Source organism: Sebastes fasciatus, chromosome 23 (genome assembly GCF_043250625.1).
Source record: "Sebastes fasciatus isolate fSebFas1 chromosome 23, fSebFas1.pri, whole genome shotgun sequence".
NCBI lineage: Eukaryota > Metazoa > Chordata > Actinopteri > Perciformes > Sebastidae > Sebastes > Sebastes fasciatus.
In genome coordinates, this window is record NC_133817.1 from 14,988,204 (window position 1) to 15,008,191 (window position 19,988).

General features: G+C 38.4%; 2 protein-coding genes across 10 annotated transcripts in view; both read left to right on the plus strand.

The window, feature by feature from the left end:
- atp2b1a (ATPase plasma membrane Ca2+ transporting 1a) overlaps positions 1-13,861 on the plus strand; it is a 143,961-nt gene extending 130,100 nt beyond the window's left edge. For 3 of the 8 annotated variants that reach the window (XM_074625465.1, XM_074625464.1, XM_074625466.1), the window contains 10 exons: positions 208-387; positions 475-562; positions 652-758; positions 920-1,111; positions 1,764-1,977; positions 2,093-2,304; positions 2,461-2,568; positions 4,425-4,613; positions 5,200-5,289; positions 9,219-11,705. In XM_074625465.1, coding sequence (XP_074481566.1) covers positions 208-387; positions 475-562; positions 652-758; positions 920-1,111; positions 1,764-1,977; positions 2,093-2,304; positions 2,461-2,568; positions 4,425-4,613; positions 5,200-5,289; positions 9,219-9,608 — 1,770 coding nt within the window. In that variant the 3' untranslated portion in view covers positions 9,609-11,705. Of the gene's footprint in view, positions 1-207; positions 388-474; positions 563-651; positions 759-919; positions 1,112-1,763; positions 1,978-2,092; positions 2,305-2,460; positions 2,569-4,424; positions 4,614-5,199; positions 5,385-7,931; positions 7,956-9,218; positions 11,706-13,797 lie in introns of those variants that run through there. The other 5 variants (XM_074625468.1, XM_074625469.1, XM_074625470.1 and 2 more) reach the window with 5 other exon arrangements.
- Positions 13,862-15,541: 1,680 nt separating this feature from the next.
- Positions 15,542-19,965, plus strand: mest (mesoderm specific transcript). Of its 2 annotated transcripts, XR_012592594.1 has the most exons (13): positions 15,542-15,621; positions 15,831-16,021; positions 16,923-17,002; positions 17,084-17,161; positions 17,276-17,412; positions 17,520-17,578; positions 18,037-18,077; positions 18,204-18,274; positions 18,348-18,449; positions 18,532-18,608; positions 18,964-19,027; positions 19,309-19,637; positions 19,728-19,965. XR_012592594.1 is itself a non-coding variant. In XM_074624895.1 (12 exons), exons 2-12 carry the CDS (start codon positions 15,868-15,870, stop codon positions 19,424-19,426), a joined length of 981 nt encoding a protein of 326 aa, XP_074480996.1. In that variant the 5' UTR covers positions 15,542-15,621; positions 15,831-15,867; the 3' UTR covers positions 19,427-19,666. The 2 variants fall into 2 exon arrangements, 1 of the variants encoding a protein (XP_074480996.1); XM_074624895.1 differs by lacking the exon at positions 19,728-19,965 and having other exon boundaries at positions 19,309-19,666.
- The last annotated feature ends 23 nt before the right edge of the window (positions 19,966-19,988 follow it).

Consider the following 19,988-nt stretch of genomic DNA (forward strand, 5'->3'; position numbering starts at 1 on the left):
TAAGAGCAGTGAGACTCCAGCATACAGTCTCTATATAAATCTAAACCTGAGCAAAAGATATGTATGGAGATAAAAAGCTGCTTAGAGCTGCAGAGTTTGATGTTACTAATGACCGCCTTCACAAAACCTGCACTTTAATTTTTTACATCCCCAGTGATATGAAAAACACGCATTTCATCACTCATTGTGTTTCCGCATTTCCTTCAGGTGCCAGACGCCATCAAGATGTGCCAGCGCGCAGGCATCACGGTGCGGATGGTGACTGGGGACAACATCAACACGGCTCGAGCCATCGCCACCAAGTGTGGCATCCTGCTGCCCGGAGACGACTTCATCTGCATCGAGGGCAAAGAGTTCAACCGAAGGATACGCAATGAAAAAGGAGAGGTGGGCCTCAGCAACATACTGTACCTCAGAGACTGTTGAAAAAATGTGCTGTTGGGATTCTATCAGGGTTTTGTCTCGTGTTTCTAGATTGAACAAGAACGCATTGACAAGATCTGGCCCAAACTACGAGTACTGGCTCGCTCTTCCCCCACGGACAAGCACACCTTAGTGAAAGGTAAATCTGTTATTCTGCTATGAGTAAAATGTATGAAACATGTTTTGTTTTGAGCTTCATTTTGAATATTTATGTTTTTACTTTTCTAGGTATTATTGACAGCACAGTGTTAGAACAAAGACAAGTAGTAGCAGTGACAGGCGACGGTACTAATGATGGTCCCGCCTTGAAGAAAGCTGATGTTGGCTTTGCCATGGTGAGTTGTCTCTGTGTTTACTATCTTTAATTAGACTACATGACTAAAAGATGCTAACCTGTCCACAACAGTTAATTTACAGTAATACTGGTCAGGTAAGATTGTTCAATATGTTGCGATCAGATCCAGGCAGATTCTTGATCATCTTTTTTTGTCTCCAGGGTATCGCCGGCACAGACGTAGCCAAGGAGGCGTCCGACATCATCCTGACCGACGACAACTTCTCCAGCATCGTCAAGGCCGTCATGTGGGGACGCAACGTCTACGACAGCATCTCCAAGTTCCTCCAGTTCCAGCTAACAGTCAACGTGGTGGCTGTCATCGTAGCGTTTACAGGAGCCTGCATCACACAGGTTAGCGCACAACAGAGTCGCTCACTTCGACTCAACAGACTAGCGCAATGTGATTTAAGCGTCCTCTTTTGGGTCTCTACCAAAAATATTGCAGATCAAATTGCTCCCGGAGGTATAGCCATCGGTGTGTGAATGAGTATTTAGATTAAATCCTGATGGGCAAAGTTGGCACCTTAGTAGCCTCTGCCATCAGTGTGTGAATGGGTGAATACTGACATGTAGTGTAAAGCGCTTTGAGTGGTCGGAAGACTAGAAAAGCGCTATATAAGTCCAAGTCCATTTACCATTTTACCATCTATCTTAAATAGTCAATATATTCCTCAGACCTAATTGTCTTGATTTCCATAAAAAATCCTGTCCTGTAACCATAATTAAGTTTTTTAAACCATTTGCATGTGTGTACCGAAACCAAATGTCTGACAGTTGTGCTGCAGACAAGAGCATAATTTGTTTTCCACATGCAATTTGGTTCATGTCAGTTGAAATATCTTTTTAATAGATGCTCTGAATTTCCATATTTTTTTTAGATTTTACAATATCTGTGACAGTGATAGATGGGTTATTTATTTATTTTTATTCCTCCCTCTTCTCAACCTAATTCGGTGCCCCTCTCTCTCTCTCTCTCTCTCTCTCTCTCTCTCTCTGCCTCCAGGACTCTCCGCTGAAAGCAGTACAGATGTTATGGGTCAACCTCATCATGGACACCTTTGCTTCGCTAGCTCTAGCCACGGAGCCCCCTACAGAAGCCCTGCTGCTAAGGAAGCCATATGGCCGCAACAAGCCTCTCATCTCCCGCACCATGATGAAGAACATCCTGGGTCAGGGAGTGTTCCAGCTAATCACCATCTTTACGCTCCTCTTTGCCGGTAAGAAGCTACACTGTGTAGTTCCTTCATCTCCACAGAGCCGGTGGATTTATTGCGCGTTTTCCTAAAATCCATCCGTTTATTTTAACACATTTCCTCTGTCTGTTCCCCGTAGGAGAGAGAATTTTTGATATAGACAACGGCAGGAATACACCCCTCCACGCCCCGCCTTCTGAACACTACACCATTGTCTTCAATACCTTTGTACTGATGCAGCTTTTCAACGAGATCAATGCCCGCAAGATCCACGGTGAAAGGAATGTCTTTGAAGGCATCTTCAACAACCTTATCTTCTGCAGTATTGTCTTCGGTACCTTCATTATCCAGGTAAAGAAGAGCTCTTTTGGTTAACTCGTTGTTGTTGTTGTTTTTGTGAATGTGCTTTGGTGACTCATACGATGATCAGTCCCCAAGCAAATGTGAAATCTAAAAAGTTTGCTCTCTAATTAATTCCGCCTCTCTTCCTCCTCCTCCTCCTTCCAGTTCGTCATAGTGCAGTTCGGTGGGAAGCCGTTCAGCTGCGTGGCTCTGACCATCGACCAGTGGCTGTGGTGCACTTTCTTAGGCTTCGGCTCTCTACTATGGGGACAGGTAAGATGTGACTTTACAGCTTCACCTTCAGTTGGCTAGAGACAAATATATGGTATGACACTGCCCCCCTGTGTTGGAGTTGGCGTAGTGGGTTGTCTAATGGTTTGCAGAGAGGTGTAATAGTACAGAATGTTCTAAGGCTGCAAAGAGAGGTTTAAACTCCCAAATTCAAAATGAATATTTGGATTTCAAACAGATCAAATGGTGTAGTTATACTGCATAGTACATAGCTTCAGTCAAATGTGTATGTATTCATCTGATTTTGTTCACTTGGTCAAAGACAAACCCTGTGAACTAATATGTATTATATTTAGCAATGCTTTCTTATTTTAATTTTGAATAATTTGAAAAAATAGATTTCAGCTTTTAGACTTGACTAATTTGGAGTATATTATTAGTTTTGTTTGCCTTAGTGGTTAAATATAATTGTCTGTAATTTTCTGACAGTGAGAGATTGAGGGTTGAGATTACTCACCACTGTTGCTGACAATGGCCGAGTCATAATGAACGTTTGATGTAATTCTAGTTTGCTCCGACTGCCCACACTCATCCTCCTTCACATAATATGTCATTATCTACTCTCGTCAATTCATCAAGAATGGTGTCGCCAACGTTTTTTGACAAGCACAAATAAACAGGGCTGCGCTGAGAGCTGACAGCTGTAGTAGGACTGAAACTGTGAAGGACATAGATTATTGGTTCCAAACCAGAGATTGTCCCAGGGAAGGTCCTCCTGCCTTTGCTATTAACCAAGGAGCCTTTAGGTGGTCTCCTAAAGGCGCTGGCCTAAGAGCTGGTCTCTCAGTGTTGAGTTATTACTGCCCTCTGCTTTAAAATAGGATGGAGTGAATTCAATCAAAATGTATGTTCCATAGATTATCAATAAGGTCCAGTTTAACCGTACTGTGAGAAAATAAGCAAGTTAGCAAATTAAGGTCAGCTGTTGCAAGTAACATTTAATTTTATTTGTTTTAACCTGTTACACACTTGATCTAACTATCAGCAGCAGTTGCTGGGGTGAGTTTGAAATATGATGTACGTCTGCAACTAACAGTGTGGACATCTATTAATCAATCAATCAAACTCAATTTGTATAGCACCTTTTGTCCAGGTTAATGTAGTTCAAAGTGCTTCACAAATGACTGAAGTATGACCTGTGAAAACAACAAAAAAGACAAACAATTTAACAATGTGATAATTTGAGACCAATGCACGCAATAGAATAAAATGATAAAAATGTAATAAAATATTAAAAGCTATAATAACAGTAATAGTAGTAAAACAGTGAAGTAAAAATTAGCTTAATAAAAATAACAATAAAATAGAATCAAATTATACAAATTGAATCCAGTAAAATAAGTGATTAATAACAATTAAATATAATTAAATTATACAAATTAAATCCAATAAAATAGAATCAAATTATACAAATTAAGTACAATAAAAGAGGTGATTCATATAATAATAATAAAATATAATACAATTTTAAAACTAAGACATTAAAATAAGTGAAAAAAATAACCATTCTTAATCAAAGGCCTAGCTGAATAGGTACTGTAGGTTTTAAGGTTACGTTAACGTTACATAGCAGCTCTCAGATCCTCAGGCAGACTGTTCCAGCGGCTGCTGTAACTTCACTGTGGGATGGGCTTGGAGCAAACCAAATGACGTCAAACTGTCTCACATCTAGCTTTAGCGGGGCAGCTAATTTTCAGGGTCACTGGCTGCTTAATGTGTGTGATGTACCCAGAAACGTGGCTCGTTCTGCCATAATGAAATGCCACTTTGCTCTGCTGAGGAGTGTGACATTATTACCACAAGTCAGTCGTGCTCATGTGAATCCTGATGTCTTCCAGGTAATCTCTTCGATACCCACCAGCCGCTTAAAATTCTTGAAAACGGCGGGCCACGGCACCCAGAAAGATGAGATCCCGGACGAGGAGCTGGAGGAGCTAGACGACAACGACGAGATCGACCACGCCGAACGGGAGCTTCGCCGAGGCCAGATCCTCTGGTTCCGAGGCCTCAATCGCATCCAGACTCAGGTAACACTCCACACACCTTCCCGTGTACCACCGCGCACGGCACCTAAACACCAAGGGAATCAAAAGCCATAAACCCTTTAACTCTCTATTGCTGTTCCAGCTTAAAATCTATGTTGTTCTTTCTCTCGGCATTCTTAAATGTGGCTTGTGCCCCAAAAACAAAAAGCCTTTTCCTCTCATTTTTCCTGTTCTGCTTCTGAACTAAAGCAGGTTTGCCTATTTCTGACTCGGTCTATCTGCTAAAACGCGACTAGTTTGAAGGTACTGATGAGAAGCGATTTGGATGGGAAGCGCAATAGAACAGCTGAGTGTTCACAGAGTATTGGCATGGCTGTAACTGGAAGTGTGGAAGGACGAAAAGAGTGAAAGTGAGGTCAGAGCTCCCTCCGATCAGTCCCTTTAAACCCAACATCCCCCTTTTTCCTCTCTCTTTTAACTAGAATGCCTAAATCCAATTTCCAAGTGACATTTTTTCTATGGTTACTGGTGCCTTTTCTTTATTTTTTGCTCTCTTTTCTCTCTCCTCTGGCTGTGTTGTTTTATTTCCTCTGGGCTTTCTCCTGTCACGCTGTCTGATTCTTTACAGATGGATGTAGTGAGTGCGTTCCAGAGTGGAACTTCCTTTCAGGGGGCTCTAAGGCGGCAGGCCTCCAACTCCAGCCAACAACAGCACGATGTAACCAATGTTTCTAGCCCTACACATGTAGCCTTTTCTACTACTACCACTACTGCCACTGCCGCCAACTCCGCTTCTGCCACTGTGGGGTGTGAGTGCGTGTTCTCCTCTAGTGCATGAGACTTTTCTTTTTTATCTCTTCTTCTGTTCTTCTAACATCTTCGTCCTCCACTCTTCTCACCTAACGTTGACACTTTTACTCTCTCATGCCTCTTTTAATGTCCCCCCTCCTGTTAAAAAAAAAAAAATAAGACACCAAAAATACATCTTCCATATTGCTTCGATAACACTGCTGTATATATATGTACCCTGTAACCAGGTCGCTTCTAGTGTCAAAGTGTTTTTTCTGTGTCATCCTGTTTTCTGTTCTGCTTCTGCTTCGGTCTCAGAAATGAAAAAAAAGGTTTTCATGTGTATCTGCTATTTGACAAATTCTATTGTGGATTGACCGTCACCAGGTTTGTCTGCAGCTGCCTCAGTCTGCTCTGTGCACCTGTAGCACCCATGGGTCTGTGTCGCAGCTCTCTAGTCGGGTAAATGTTTTGAGTATATGCCCATGATCACGGCCTAAAACGATAGAGACAAACCATGACATGGACCTCTGTGAGAAAATGTGTCAGTGGATGTCTTGTCAGTCGGTGAATTAATGACCTTTTCTCCTCCAGCTGTGGTTGTTTCTGGGAGTTTGTTGTGAAAGAGAGTGTGTGAAGAGAGGGAGAGGCTGCAGTAGCACCCTTTAGTGGATGAGCAGCTGCAGTTGATATGACAGTTTGTTGGTGTGTTTGCATGCAAGGCTGTGCATAGTTTGAAAGGTCTGACCATACATATCTATATCTATATATCTATATAGATATATATATATCTATATCTATATAGATATAGATATATAGATCTATATATAGATATATCTATATATCTATATCTATATAGATATATATATATCTATATAGATATAGATATATAGATCTATATATAGATATATCTATATATAGATATATGGGGATATATCGATATATAGATATATCTATATATCGATATATGGGGATATATCTATATATATATATATATATAGATATATGGAGAGATATATCTATATATATAGATATATTTATATAGATATCTATATCTATATCGATATAGATATCTATATATAGATATATATATAGAGATATATAGATATATATCTATCTATATATATATAGCTGCTTATTAATCTCCACAACATGTAAGCGCTCCTAAAGTAACTTAAGATAGCGTTGAATTTAAAAAAGTTAGTTAAATATTGCTGAGAGTAACTGTTCCAAAATCCAGGACAACTGTACTGTGTGCAATAAGCAAGTTATCAAATTAAGGTCAGCCATTGCGAGTAACATTTCTATTTATTTGTTTTACCCTGTTAAACACTTAAAAAACAATTAGATTAATAAAAATACCAATAAAATTATACAAATTAAATACAATAAAATAGATGATTGATATAACAATAAAATATAATACAATTTTAAAACTTAAAGACAATAAAATAAATGAATAAAATAATAACCATTCTTAATCAAAGGCCTGGCTGAATAGGTAGGTTTTAAGATTTCAACTCTTCAAGAAATTAATTAAAAAAGTTAGCAAAATATTGCTGAGAGTTGGTATTGGTCAAGGATTAGCTAACAATAACAAACGATAGGTTTACGATTCTTATAGGCAAATGTGTATTGAGAGTTTTGACTTTTAACTGAAACGTTTTATACCTAAACTTTTGTTTTTTTTGCCCCACCCTTCTTTTAGTAACTCTGTTCTTAAAGTATGGTCATCTATTAAACAATCAATCAAACTTACTTTGTATATCACCTTTCATCCAGGTTACTGCAGCTCAAAGTGCTTCACAGACGACTGACAGGCCGAGTGTGAACTGTGAAAACAACAAAAAAGACAAACAACTCAACAATGTGATAATTTGAGACCAATGCACGCAAGACAATAAAATGAAAACAAATTTAATAAAATTAAATTAAAAGCTATAATAACAGTAATAATAGTAAAACAGTGCGAAGTAAAAAATTAGACTAATAAAAATACCAATAAAATTATACAAATGAAAAACAATAAAGGAGGTGATTAATGCGGCATCTATGTACAGTATATATATCTATGGGTCGGAGTGGCTTGGAAACATCACTACGTCTAGAGCGGACACGGATCATTTGACATCTCCTTCCTCTTGTGCCCTTACGAGAGCTGTGTGGCTGTTGACTCATTTTCTCTTCCAGATCTTCCCAGGATCTGACCAGCAGCGGATTTTAAATGTGTAACAGATGTCACGAGTAGAGCTTAATGGAATAAATGAGTGTGCTCTTGAATGTAAACATGAGGGACTTTCCCCAGACACATTTACAGCAGATCCAATGTTGTTTTCCTCCTGGCATGTTGAACAATTATGCAATGCTGCAGTAATGTTTAGGTCTCTGTCTCAGGTGGGACTCTCGTGGACCGCTTCGCTTCTAAACTCTGACCTTTTCCCTTTCAGGTTCTTGAAGTCTCTTTTTTTCTATGTGAATACTTGTTTTGTTGTTTGGCAGAATGTGTCCACCTGGCAAATGTGTCGCCTGAAAAGACTGAATACCACTGACTCCCCACATATTCTTCTTTAGATTCTGTGAAATGTGTCATGGGCTATACTCAAAGGTTTACTACCGTTGAACACAAGGTAGCGCCGCGCTCTGCATGGGTTCAAAGTCTCTGGTCTCGTTTGTGAGTTTTCTCTCTTTGTGCTGTTTTTGACATGTTATACCAGCTTGTAGACATGCTTGGCTGCCGCAGCTTTTCTTTGTTCTTACTCCACAAACATAAGCTGTAACTGACCACCCCTTCTCTTTCTGTCTCTTTTTCTATCTGTCTCTCTCTCTTCTTCTGTCTCTTCCTGTCCTGTCTCTCTCCTCACTCTTTCCTGAGCATGTCCAACAAAAGTATACTCTTGTGTCCAGCCTCTGTCCTTCTTTCTCTTTGGATGTGTTCTTGTCTAAAGAACAACATTCCTCTTGTCTTCCTTTTCTGCATTTTGATTAATCAGACACAGGCCTCTTACCAAGTGTTTTGTGACATACTACTATTGTACTTACAAAAACACACATATATTGCAGTGGGTTTGACACTGGTTTGTACCCTCCCCAAGACATTGACTGACTTACTACATGAATTTTAAGAATAGTTTTGCTTCAGGATCAGGTTTGTCTCTACCGGATGCAACTCAGGTTTCATATTTCTCTGAAACACTTTTATTTTAACCAACTCTGCGATCTGAACTGGCAGTCTGTCACACAACCTAAAGTCTATCTCGGGTTTTTTACTTGTAGGCATTAGTATAAGGTTTTTTCCCGATCAGATTTAAATTCAGTGACATCAAATTCAGTGATTTCCGTATATCAAGCACTCTAGAATAAATATAGGCATGACAGAGGGTGATGTAGAGAAACAGAAATTCATTTAAAGGTGCTAAATGCGGGTTTTACAACACACACAGGAGAGCGACTTCATTCAGGTAGACATTACCCATATTTTTCTTTACATATCAAATAGTTGTTTGTTGCTATATTAATGCTCTGAATATCGAATTTAGCACCTTTAACTGAGGAATATCAACGGTACAGTAAGTGGTTTTGAGGCTAACACAGTCTAGATAATGGGAAAGACAGCTTAGGTAACTGGTATTACAATTTGTGAATCTACAACTAGACATAACTGCACACCTGCACGAGAGTTTTCCCCTTCACTGATAGTTTTTTGCCCCTAAAACTCACCTACTATTGACCCAATAAAAACCTGCGCGTTCCGTTTTTATCTGTGTTGTCATCCAGGTGTTTGAAATTCAATACACGCACGCGCGTCACTACCGAACGCGACTAAACGTCTGCTCCCTGTCGCTTCTCCCCTCCCTCCAGATCCGGGTGGTGAATGCATTCCGCAGCTCCATCTCCCTCTATGAGGGGCTGGAGAAGCCCGAGTCGCGCTCATCGATCCACAACTTCATGACCCACCCGGAATTTCGGATAGAGGACTCTGAGCCCAGTATTCCCCTCATAGACGACACCGACGCGGAGGACGACGCTCCCACCAAGCGCAACTCAGCCAGCCCCCGCAACACCACCCCCACGCCGCCTTCTCCCTCACCCTCGCCCACCACCGTCGCCCCGACCACGCCGGTCTTGTCCTCCCCAAACCAGAACAATAACGCTGTGGAGAGCAGTAACCACCTCCTCCCAGAGGCCCCCAAATCAGGAACCCCGTCGGCCCCGGGGAGCCCCCTACACAGCCTGGAGACCTCCCTTTGATCTGACCCCCGCACCACCACCACCACCACCACCACCACCATTTTTCTACCCGCCACCAAGGAGCTCAACTCAGACAAAACGAACGAACACTTGGAGAAGAGAGACGAAGGGCTAGAAGGAGAGCGGAGTCTTGTGAGCTTGGCTTGGGCTGGACTAAAAGAACAGCAAACATTCAGAGGAATGTACGGCTTGGTGTGGATGCTTTGGTCTTCTTTTATTTTTGGTTCTTATTAATACCCCGCCGCAACACAAGGACTCTGTCTCCACCCCTCCCTCCTTGGTAACTTTTTGTTTTTCTCGGTAAACAAAGGGGTGATTATAAACTCAGATTGAAAGTGACCTGTTTTTATTATTCTATTATTATTATTATTATTTTAATTGAGAAGGGGAGGTCCGTCCTCCCGGCTTGAAGATCGTCTGTAAGAATTACAAAAGAACCTTTTAGCTTCTCTTTTATCTGAATGGTGTTGTATATTTATCTCTTTGGCCCTTGCTCATTCAAAACTTATTTCTGCTCCATTGGCTGTTAATATTTTGAGTTATTTATGTTTTTGGAAAAAGCAGGTCTGTTTACAAAGTTTGTAGATACTTTTTTTCTGTTTGTAGGCAAAAGAGCTTCCTGATGTATGATGCAGAAAACTGGGACAGAATAAAAAAATGAATGAGAGGATTATTTCAGATACTGCTGTATTTTCAGGAAAAAAAGGGTGTTTCTATTGAAACTTAACTATTTTTGCCTGCAAGTTTTATTTGTTATATATTTGTAGATAAATGTAGAACCTTCTAGCCAAACCGATAAACACTAAGGCTTGTATAGAAAAAGAGGTCCACCGGGGCGAGGTGTTTTTCACAGGAGACGGGGAAGGGAAAGACAATTAGGGCCTCTGTCCACTAACATTGCTATAAATATTTACTTCTTCCATTTCTTCGATAGTTTTCATGTGCACAAAAACCTTCTGGAGTTCTGGATTCTCTTTTCATTCATTATGTTGTGTTCAAGGATTTCCACATGTTGAAAGGTTCATTAAAAAGGGACTTATAAGAATATATCCGGGTTTGTATTTAGCAAGCATCTCAGACTGACGCCTAGAATCAAGCTGAAACAAAGTCTTACCTCGTAGTCGGACATGAGGTCCTTATTAAGTCGCTTTCAACAGGAAGTAGAATTATGGTTTTACAATGTCTTCTTGAAGTAGTTATTAGTCACATTCAAAAGAGGCTTAATCAGATTATTTGATGCAGGGAAAACTTGTGGGTGTATTACTAATTTATGCATGTTGAGGCTTAAAAATCAGTTTTTGCCAAAGCTTATAAAAACACTAAAATTACTTTTTTTTTTTTTTTCACGATCACTTGAGTTCAAAGTAACGCTGTATTCAGCCAGTGCGCCTATTTATTTTTCAAGATATAGACTTGACTTGAATGTGCCTTGGCTACAATAACGATTTAAGACAATGCATTGTCCCATCATGTTCAAATCACTGTTACTCCTACAGCTAAACGTAGGACCAAATAAGCCTCATTCTGATCATTCTGGGCCAGTTGTAAATTATTGTCTCTCGCTCTGGATGCTTGATAAATATGGACCCTGGTCATCTTTTTTTTTTTTTTTTTTTTTTTTAAAATTGGTGCATTTAATTTTGTTTTTCTCAGCAAAACATTTGCCCCCCCCTGCCAATGTACAATATTGACATTTGTTTACTCAGGCATAGAAAAAGTATTTAATTTAAAAAAAGGAATCTATAAAGAAAACCTTTTAACTTCAGACTTTGTGTATTTAGATAGTGAAACATTGTCAAAAAAAAAGCAAGTGAATTATTTTCATATTTCATTCAATCTTTTAAGATTATGCCTTAGGGAATACTTAATTTTACTCCTCCCAGTTCTAGTTTGTTGACATTTTAAAACTCAAAAAACAGGGGAAATAGGCTTTTTTTTGTTTCTTTCTTGAACCCTGTCCATAAGACTCCTTTCATCATGGATAAATGTTGCTGCATTTGATTTGTTTGTAAAATATTTTTGACACCTGATGTACTGGAAACGCTAAAGAATTGGACATGTGCATTTTTCAAGAATAAAGACTAGGCATACACTGGTATCTATCTGCACAGGGTACTTTATTTCATAGCGTTCCTTGGGGATAACTAATTTTGATACAAATCATAATAAAAAGTCTACCTTTGTATTTTTATGACAATACTGATGATACCTTTCATCGTACTAAACCAATTTTGGATGATTTGACACCAATCACGTTGTAAGGGGAGGGTTTTGGCCACTAAAATGTGTGTTGTTCTGGAATATTCATCTCAGGGTGCAAATGGTGTGAAAGAGAACAGGCCTCTTTTAGTTTGTATATTACCACACTTAATTAAATGTTTGGGACGGTGCTTGTCAACCACACAGGGCGACTTGGCCAGCAGGCTGCAGATTCTTCCTGCAGCCTTCTGGCCATCGTTACCTTAAGGGCCGTGGACAGGGGATAGGAAGTGGAGATGTTGAATCACAACGTTCTCTGAGGAAATACTTTGTTTTACAGATGACAAAAATAGCAGCTAGGATTGCACACAAAGTGAGAATTTGAAAAGACAAGCGGAATCCATATGAGGAGTTTGTTCTGTAGCTTCTTCCTGTAATGGGAATGAATGTTTTTTTCCATCTGTTTTATGGATTATTATTTTTTTATCTTTTAACATTTGGAAATAAAAGTACTTCATGTCTGTTTATCTTGAGCATTTTAAATGGATATCGTGATTGGATTTACATTTGAAACTTGTCGAGTAATGTGTATGGTTTTTAAAAATAAAAAATGTATTTAGCCTAACTGCAGGGCTATGTTTTTCATTTACCATGCAGGTATTTACGGAGTGGAGTTACGCATTCAAATGCGAACAAGCAAACGTCTTGCAGAAAATCTCGGTCTTGAGTGAGGGTTTTCACGCAAGAAAGCTGCTTATCTGTAAAACTGCAACTGTCAAATGTATTATAACCATTAGCTAATGAACAGAGTAGACAAATCACTGTTTAATATTGTGTAAACTCACATTATCTTGATAGCCTATGTAAGCAAATATATCTAATAGTAGTACATACTACTTTTTTACTTCTTTTGAAGTGCAAAACTATGACTTTTCGACATACTATAATATACCTTTTTAAAACTTTTTTCGACATACGATATGACTGACCTTTCCACCATACTATGCTATTATTATTTTTTACATACTATACTGTATCTTATTTTTTTACTTTTATTTTTTACATATTTTACAGACTTTTTTCAACGTACTTTAAAAAAAAAACGTTGTCCAACATAATATACTACGACTTTTTTATTAATGTTAGTTACATAATTACATAATGCGACTTGTTTTTTACCAGTTAATTAAATGTTTGGGACGGTGCTTGTCAACCACACAGGATGACTTGACCAGCAGGCTGCAGATTCTTCCTGCAGCTTTCTGGCCATCGTTACCTTAAGGGCCGTGGACAGGGGAAGGAAGTGGAGATGTTGAATCACAATGTTCTATGAAAAAATACTTTGTTGGATTACATATTTAGTATATTTATACTTTTTTCAATATTCTAAAGTCTGGCTTTTTTTTCAACATACTATACTATGTTGTTTTTTTTCAACATACTATACTATGACTTTTTTTATTTTTCAACATAGTATTCTATGATGTTTTTTTCGACATACTATACTATGTTTTTTTTTCCGACATAGTATAGTATGTGGAAAAATAAGTCATATAGTATGACTTTTTAATTTTTTTCGACATACTATACTATGACTTTTTTAAATTTTTGCGACGTACTATACTATTGTTTTTTTTCGACATACTATACTATGTTTTTTTCGTCATACTATACTATGACTTTTTTTTATTTTCGACATACTATACTTTGATTTTTTGATTTTTTCGGACATACTATGTTTTTTTTCGACATACTATACTATGATGTTTTCTTCGACATACTATACTATGATGTTTTTTATTTTTTTCGACATACGATACTACGTTTTTTTATTTTTCGACATACTATAGTATGTTTTTCTCGACATACTATACCATGATGTTTTTTATTTTTTCGACATACTATACTGTTTTTCTCGACATACTATACTATGTTTTTTATTTTTTCGACATACTTTACTATGATGATTTTCTCCTCATCCTCCCCTCAGCCACCACCTCCAGATCATCCAGCTCAGATCCAACCACAGAGCTAGCCTTCCTCACCAGCCTGTTTATAAAATTGGTTTATAAACTATTGTAATTACGAACTGTAAATTGCATATATGAAAACAACCTTGAAAAAAGGGAAAAAAGTAAGGTTTACAAAAATAAATTAATTAAACAATTATCAAAATTGTTGCCAATTAATTTTTTGACGATCTGCTAATTGATTAATAATTTCAGATCTAGATAAATAAATATATAATATAATCTCACCATGTGGTTTCACATCCACACCAGCAGGGGGCGGTGGACTTCTCTCGTGACCTCTGCTTGTAGCCCCTTTAAACAAAGATCGTGTATAGTTAAGATGAGTCACTCGGTGTTTGGGGTTGAAACCACAACCAAGTATGCTGCTAGGATTTCAATTCAATTCAATTTAATTTGCTCTATTGGCATGACTGTCAGGTGAACAATATTGCCAAAGCGTCAATTCAATAATAAATAAAAAAAAAATAAAAAAAAAAAATATATATATATATATATAAAAAATAAAAAACAATTAATAACAATATATTGCAATATCAAAGGATAAATGTAAAATAAACAATAAAAAAACATATCCTGCAGCTTCAGTGTGCCGGAAATGTTAACGTAACATTTGACAGACGTTTGGGGAACCCGGAAGTATATGGAAGTTTTTATTGGACTTTATTAGTTGTAATCCACAGAAGACATTCCACAAATGTGTACCATGATCTGCAAATATTTCACTATCCAAAAACATGTTTTTTTGTATTTGTGGTGTATAAAGTCACATTCACAAAAATACAGGGCGATTTGCAAATACGCATAACTTACTCTGTAAATACGTATTTTAAGGTTTACATGTAAAGTGATATCTACACATTTGTGCATCTTATTTCGCATTTGCAGATCGCTTCCTGTGGATTTATGGGCCACATGACATTTGTAACTTTCCTCCTGTTTGTTTACAGAATTTTGGTACCGCAGAAGATCTGTAGATAATAGTTGTAATCCACAAATATGTACCATGATCTGCAAATATTTCACTACCCACAAACATGTATTTTTGCATTTGTGTTGTGTAAAGTCGCATCCACAATAATACAGGGTGATTTGCAAATACGCATAACTTGTGACTTTACACAACACAAATACAAAAATACATGTTTGTGGATAGGGAAATATTCGCAGATAATGGTACATATTTGTGAATTGTCTTCTGTGGGTTACAACTAATAAAGTCCAATAAAAACTTCCACAGAAGTAGCAACAGAGTGAGACGTCTCCTCTTTTCCAATAAATAAGTAATTAATGTTTGTTGTGTCAATAAAACAAACAAACAAATAAAAAACAATAACAATATATTGCAATATCGAAGGATATATGTAAAAAACTACAAAAAAAATAGATATTTAAAAAGAACATGCATGTAAATGGAATAAAACAATAAATAAGTAATGTTTGTTGTGTCAATAAAAAAATAAAAATAAAAAACAATAACAATATATTGCAATATCAAAGGATAAATGTAAAAAAAAAGAAGAAAAAAACATGAAGTAAGGGAGTAAATAAAAGGCAGAGTGTGAGTTACATCTATTATGTGTTGTGGTTGTCTCTTATGCTGTGTCATGCACTGACATATCCTGCAGCTTATCCACTATCCAACAGAGTGAGACATCTCCTCTTTTTCCGCCTCTCTGCTGCAAACCGTGGTTCCTTTCCGCTCTGCAGGAATCTCTTCTGCAGTAATGGACTCTAAACACTGAGCGAAGGTCTGCTGCTAACGACTAGGTTGCTACATTTCTGTAAGTACTGCGATATGCTACAGTGTCATACTGTAGTATCATACTGTAAAACATACTCTACCTGTTGTACAATAAGTGTAGTGGAGGATCAGAGCTGTGTTACCCTTAAATCCCTCAGTTTTAGCTATAACTTACTGTCATTGTGTTGCATCCAATTTGAGTGACATTACTGCACTGTTGCATTGTCTCTTGTTGACATATCTTTGCAGAGGCAGGAATGAGACTGCCCCACAAGCTGAGCTCAAGATGAGAGAGTGGTGGGTTCATGTGGGTCTGATCTGCATCCCTCTGGTGGCCGTCTACCTGCACATCCCTCCTCCTCACCTGTCATCTGCCCTGCAGAAGTGGCACAGTGCCGGGGACTTGTTCCACTTCAGAGGCAGGGACATCTTCTATAGAGGCAAGAGAGACACACTTTGAAAGTCATGCACATCAGTCATTATCAATTCATCTAGCATTCCATTCATGATTAATTGTTAAATATTTATATCTATCTAGAGCTTTCAACCATATTACATGATCTTTATCAGCAGATATAGTTTGCCCAGTTATGATCCTAGATCAGGGGTCAGCAACCTTTACTATCAAAAGAGACATTTTAGGCAAAATAAAAATAAAAAATCTGTCTGGAGCCACAAAACATTTGAGGTCACATTGAGGGAAAAAAATCTGAGATTTACAGAATAAAGTCATAACTTTACGAGAAAAAAGTCATAATATTACGAGAATAAAGTCATAACTTTAAGGAGAAGAAAAGGCGTAATATTACGAGAATTAAGTCATAATATTACGAGAATAAAGTAATAACTATGAGAAAAAAAGTCAGAATATAACGAGAATAAAGTCATGACTTTACAAGAAAAAAAGAAAATAAGTAAAATTACTACTTTATAATATTATGACTTCATTCTCGAAATCTCAGATTTATTTTTTTTCCTCAATGTGGCCCTAATATTCTGTCGTACCGTCGTACCATAGACCTACAACAATATTAAAGAAAAATGAAAATGTAAACAATGAGATTACAATGCTGCAAATACTGACATTTGAAAGGCTGGAATTATAAAATGTTATTTTTGTTGCTTGATAAATGACTAAATCAATGAAGTGATTATTAAGATTGTTGCCAGTTAATTGTGTCATTGACTTATTGATTAATTGACTAATCATCTAAGATAAATGTGACTTTTTAGAGACCTGGTTTTAGTGGCCATTTGTCGCAAAAATCAAACTGTTATAATCTTCTTTTTTTTTGTCACATGCTTATTATACATGTATTTCTCTTTTTCTCCTCAAACCAGATTCCTATGGTGCTTTGGGAAGCGCCGATGTCATCATTCTGCTCCACGGCTTCCCCACCTCCAGCTTCGACTGGATCAAGGTAGTTAGTCAACACCTCTGAGCACATAAAACGTAGGGTCTTTACGTGAACAAGCCCAATTTGATGCGTTTTTCCACCCAGATCTGGGAGCCTCTCAATCAGCGCTTCCATCGGGTCATTGCACTAGACTTCCTGGGTTTTGGCTTCAGTGACAAACCTGTAAGCAAATGTTTAAATGTCTTTTATATATTCAGTAAAACATGTTTCTGATATTTTCTGCTTGATGCTCTGTTACTTCACTAACTGGTTTCCTCTCGTGCCCGACCATCCCAGCGACCCCACAGGTACTCCATCTTCGAGCAGGCCAGTGTGGTGGAGGCCCTGGTGGCTCACTTGGGTCTGAGCAACCAGCGAGTGAATCTGCTGTCCCATGACTACGGAGACACTGTGGCCCTGGAGCTGCTCTACAGGTGTGTATGTGTGCCAGTTTATTGACATAAATTGTCAAAAAGTAGAGTCAAATGATGAATTGAGTTCACAACCTGTGTTGTTTTTACTTTTTTTTCTCCCAAACCAGAAGTGACCAAAACCGCACAGGTCACCTGACCATTAACAGCCTGTGTCTTTCTAATGGAGGTACAGTGCACCTATTGTCTGGTCATGTTGTAGATAGCAGCTTTTCAGCACCAACAGCAGGGATTTTACATTCTGTAATCACATCTTTGTGAAGAAGAACTCCATTCATACTCAATTTCTGGAACAAACTGTGCATTGATTTTATTGCACGTCAGACTAAAACATTGTCAGTCTAATGAGTATTTCCTAAGCTGCTATTGTATTGTATTGTCGGATTGATTCCTTTCTGTTCTGTGTAGCAACGCAGCTCACTGTGCTGTTTATAAACTGACACTTAAGTGCCTCAATTTAACACCGAAAAAGGATTATCGACCCCATTTTATTTGGATCTAGCTTCTAAATTGTGGGGATTTTCTCTCTTTTACATCATTGAAAATTTAAGTGAAATATACTTTACCCAAATCTGATTGCTCTGTTGTGGAAGTCACGGTCAGCGCTGAATCTTCTGTTTCTAACAGGATTATTCCCAGAAACACATTACCCACGTTTGATTCAGACGGTGAGTCACCTTTGTTTTCTTCATCCTCCTCTTATGTAATGGAAGATTTAAAAAAAAAGCTGGATTTGGTGTAGCTTGTTCGGCTGTCAAAAGTCCTCACTGAGACTTTTGTTTTGTCTCCAAAAGCTTCTGAAGGACTCCAGTATGCTGGCTGCCGTTCTGACGCGGATCACCAACTATATGATCTTCCAAAAAGGGTAAGCGTACCAGAGTTTTGTTCTAGAGTAAATATACTTTTCATTGTTGACATTGTTTTCTGTTGATTGGTAGGCTTGGAGACGTGTTCGGTCCGTACACGCAGCCCACAAGCGCGGAGTTCTGGGACATGTGGACGGGTTTACGCTACAACGATGGCAACTTAGTGATGGACAGGTGCGTTGAGTTTGCTTTGTGTTTACATGGCCTCAGTTATCTTCGCTGCTCTTCATCTTTGTCTTCTCTTTCTCCTCCTCAGTGTTCTTCAGTTCATCAACCAGAGATCGAAACACAGAGATCGATGGGTGGGCGCGCTCTCTTCCACCTCCGTCCCGCGTGAGTTCACAGTTGCATCGTGTTGAGAAATCAGAGGGTGAAAGATGTTCTGTGGAGGCCAAAACACTTCCTTAATTAAGTCAGCAGCCTCAGCCGAAGAGCCACTGACGCTAAGCTGCTTAGCCTGCGAGGAGAAGCCTCGTAGTCCATCTGTGCGCTCAGGAGGGGGGAAGTAGGGGGCAGGGAGTAGAGCTTCTGAATCATCATTTCAGCGAGTTAATGTGAAAGATTGAAGTGATTGGTGTTTAAGGAAATAATGCCAATGTTCCAATTTTTAAAACAAGCCACCCTCCTTTTCGTATCGCTCCTCCATTTCTCAGTGTTCCCCCCTCTCTCATCCCTCCTTGTCTTTCAGTGCACATGATCTACGGACCCCTGGACCCGGTCAACCCTCATCCTCAGTTCATCCGTCTTTACCAGTGAGTGCCCCCGCCTCTGATTCTTAAACCCCCAATCAGATTATCTGTAGCACGCTCACATCTTAATGCGGCTCACTTTGCCGAATGTGAATGAGGACATATTGCAGGGAAGAGGTGTCGTTTTACAGATAATCTGAACTCTTTTCTTATTTTCTGCTGTTCTCTATGATTTGAGCTTCAGCAGATTTAATGGAATAAGTCTCCATATAGCTTGTTTGGCCATGAAACCTGGACATCATTTAGGAAAAATTTCTAAAATATATATGAACTTGTTCTTGCAGGCAGCTGGTCCGGAGGTCAACGATCACCATTTTGGACGAACACATCAGTCACTATCCACAGCTGGAAGATCCCACCGGCTTCCTCAATGCATATTTCAATTTTATTCACTCCTTCTGAGGGGATAAGAAACGCAACGCCCCGTGTTCATGAATGAATTCAGACCCCTTAACAAGCTGTTTGGTATTTTTGCAACACTTATTCAAAGTGATAAAAGGTCACATGTAGTGCAAAGACCTTTCCTGATGATTGTAACCAGGGCTAATGCTGCATCAGTTTCAAGTTTAGTTTGCGAGCGATGGGCTAATTTGCCGACATCAATACCTAAAATGTCAATTACTACAAGGGAAGACATAATATGTGAGCTAGAAACAAGATTAATAGTATTAATGCAACTGAATGACTCATCTGATGGTGACAGTGTTAATTTATGTTCCCTCTTTCAGCATTATTCTGAAAGTTCTGTTAGGTTGTGTGATAATTGAATTTATCTGTGGGACCGTTTTGATTCCTTCCATTTTCTGCTCTGAGTCCTGCAATCAGCTGCATTCTGAATGATTTGTTTCTGAATGATTTTCTACATTTCTCTTGATGTCAATCAAAATCCGAAATGTCAATTTTTCTTCAAATAAAACTAGTTTTGTAAAAAAAAAAGAAAAGAAGTCTCTGAATGAACTTGATG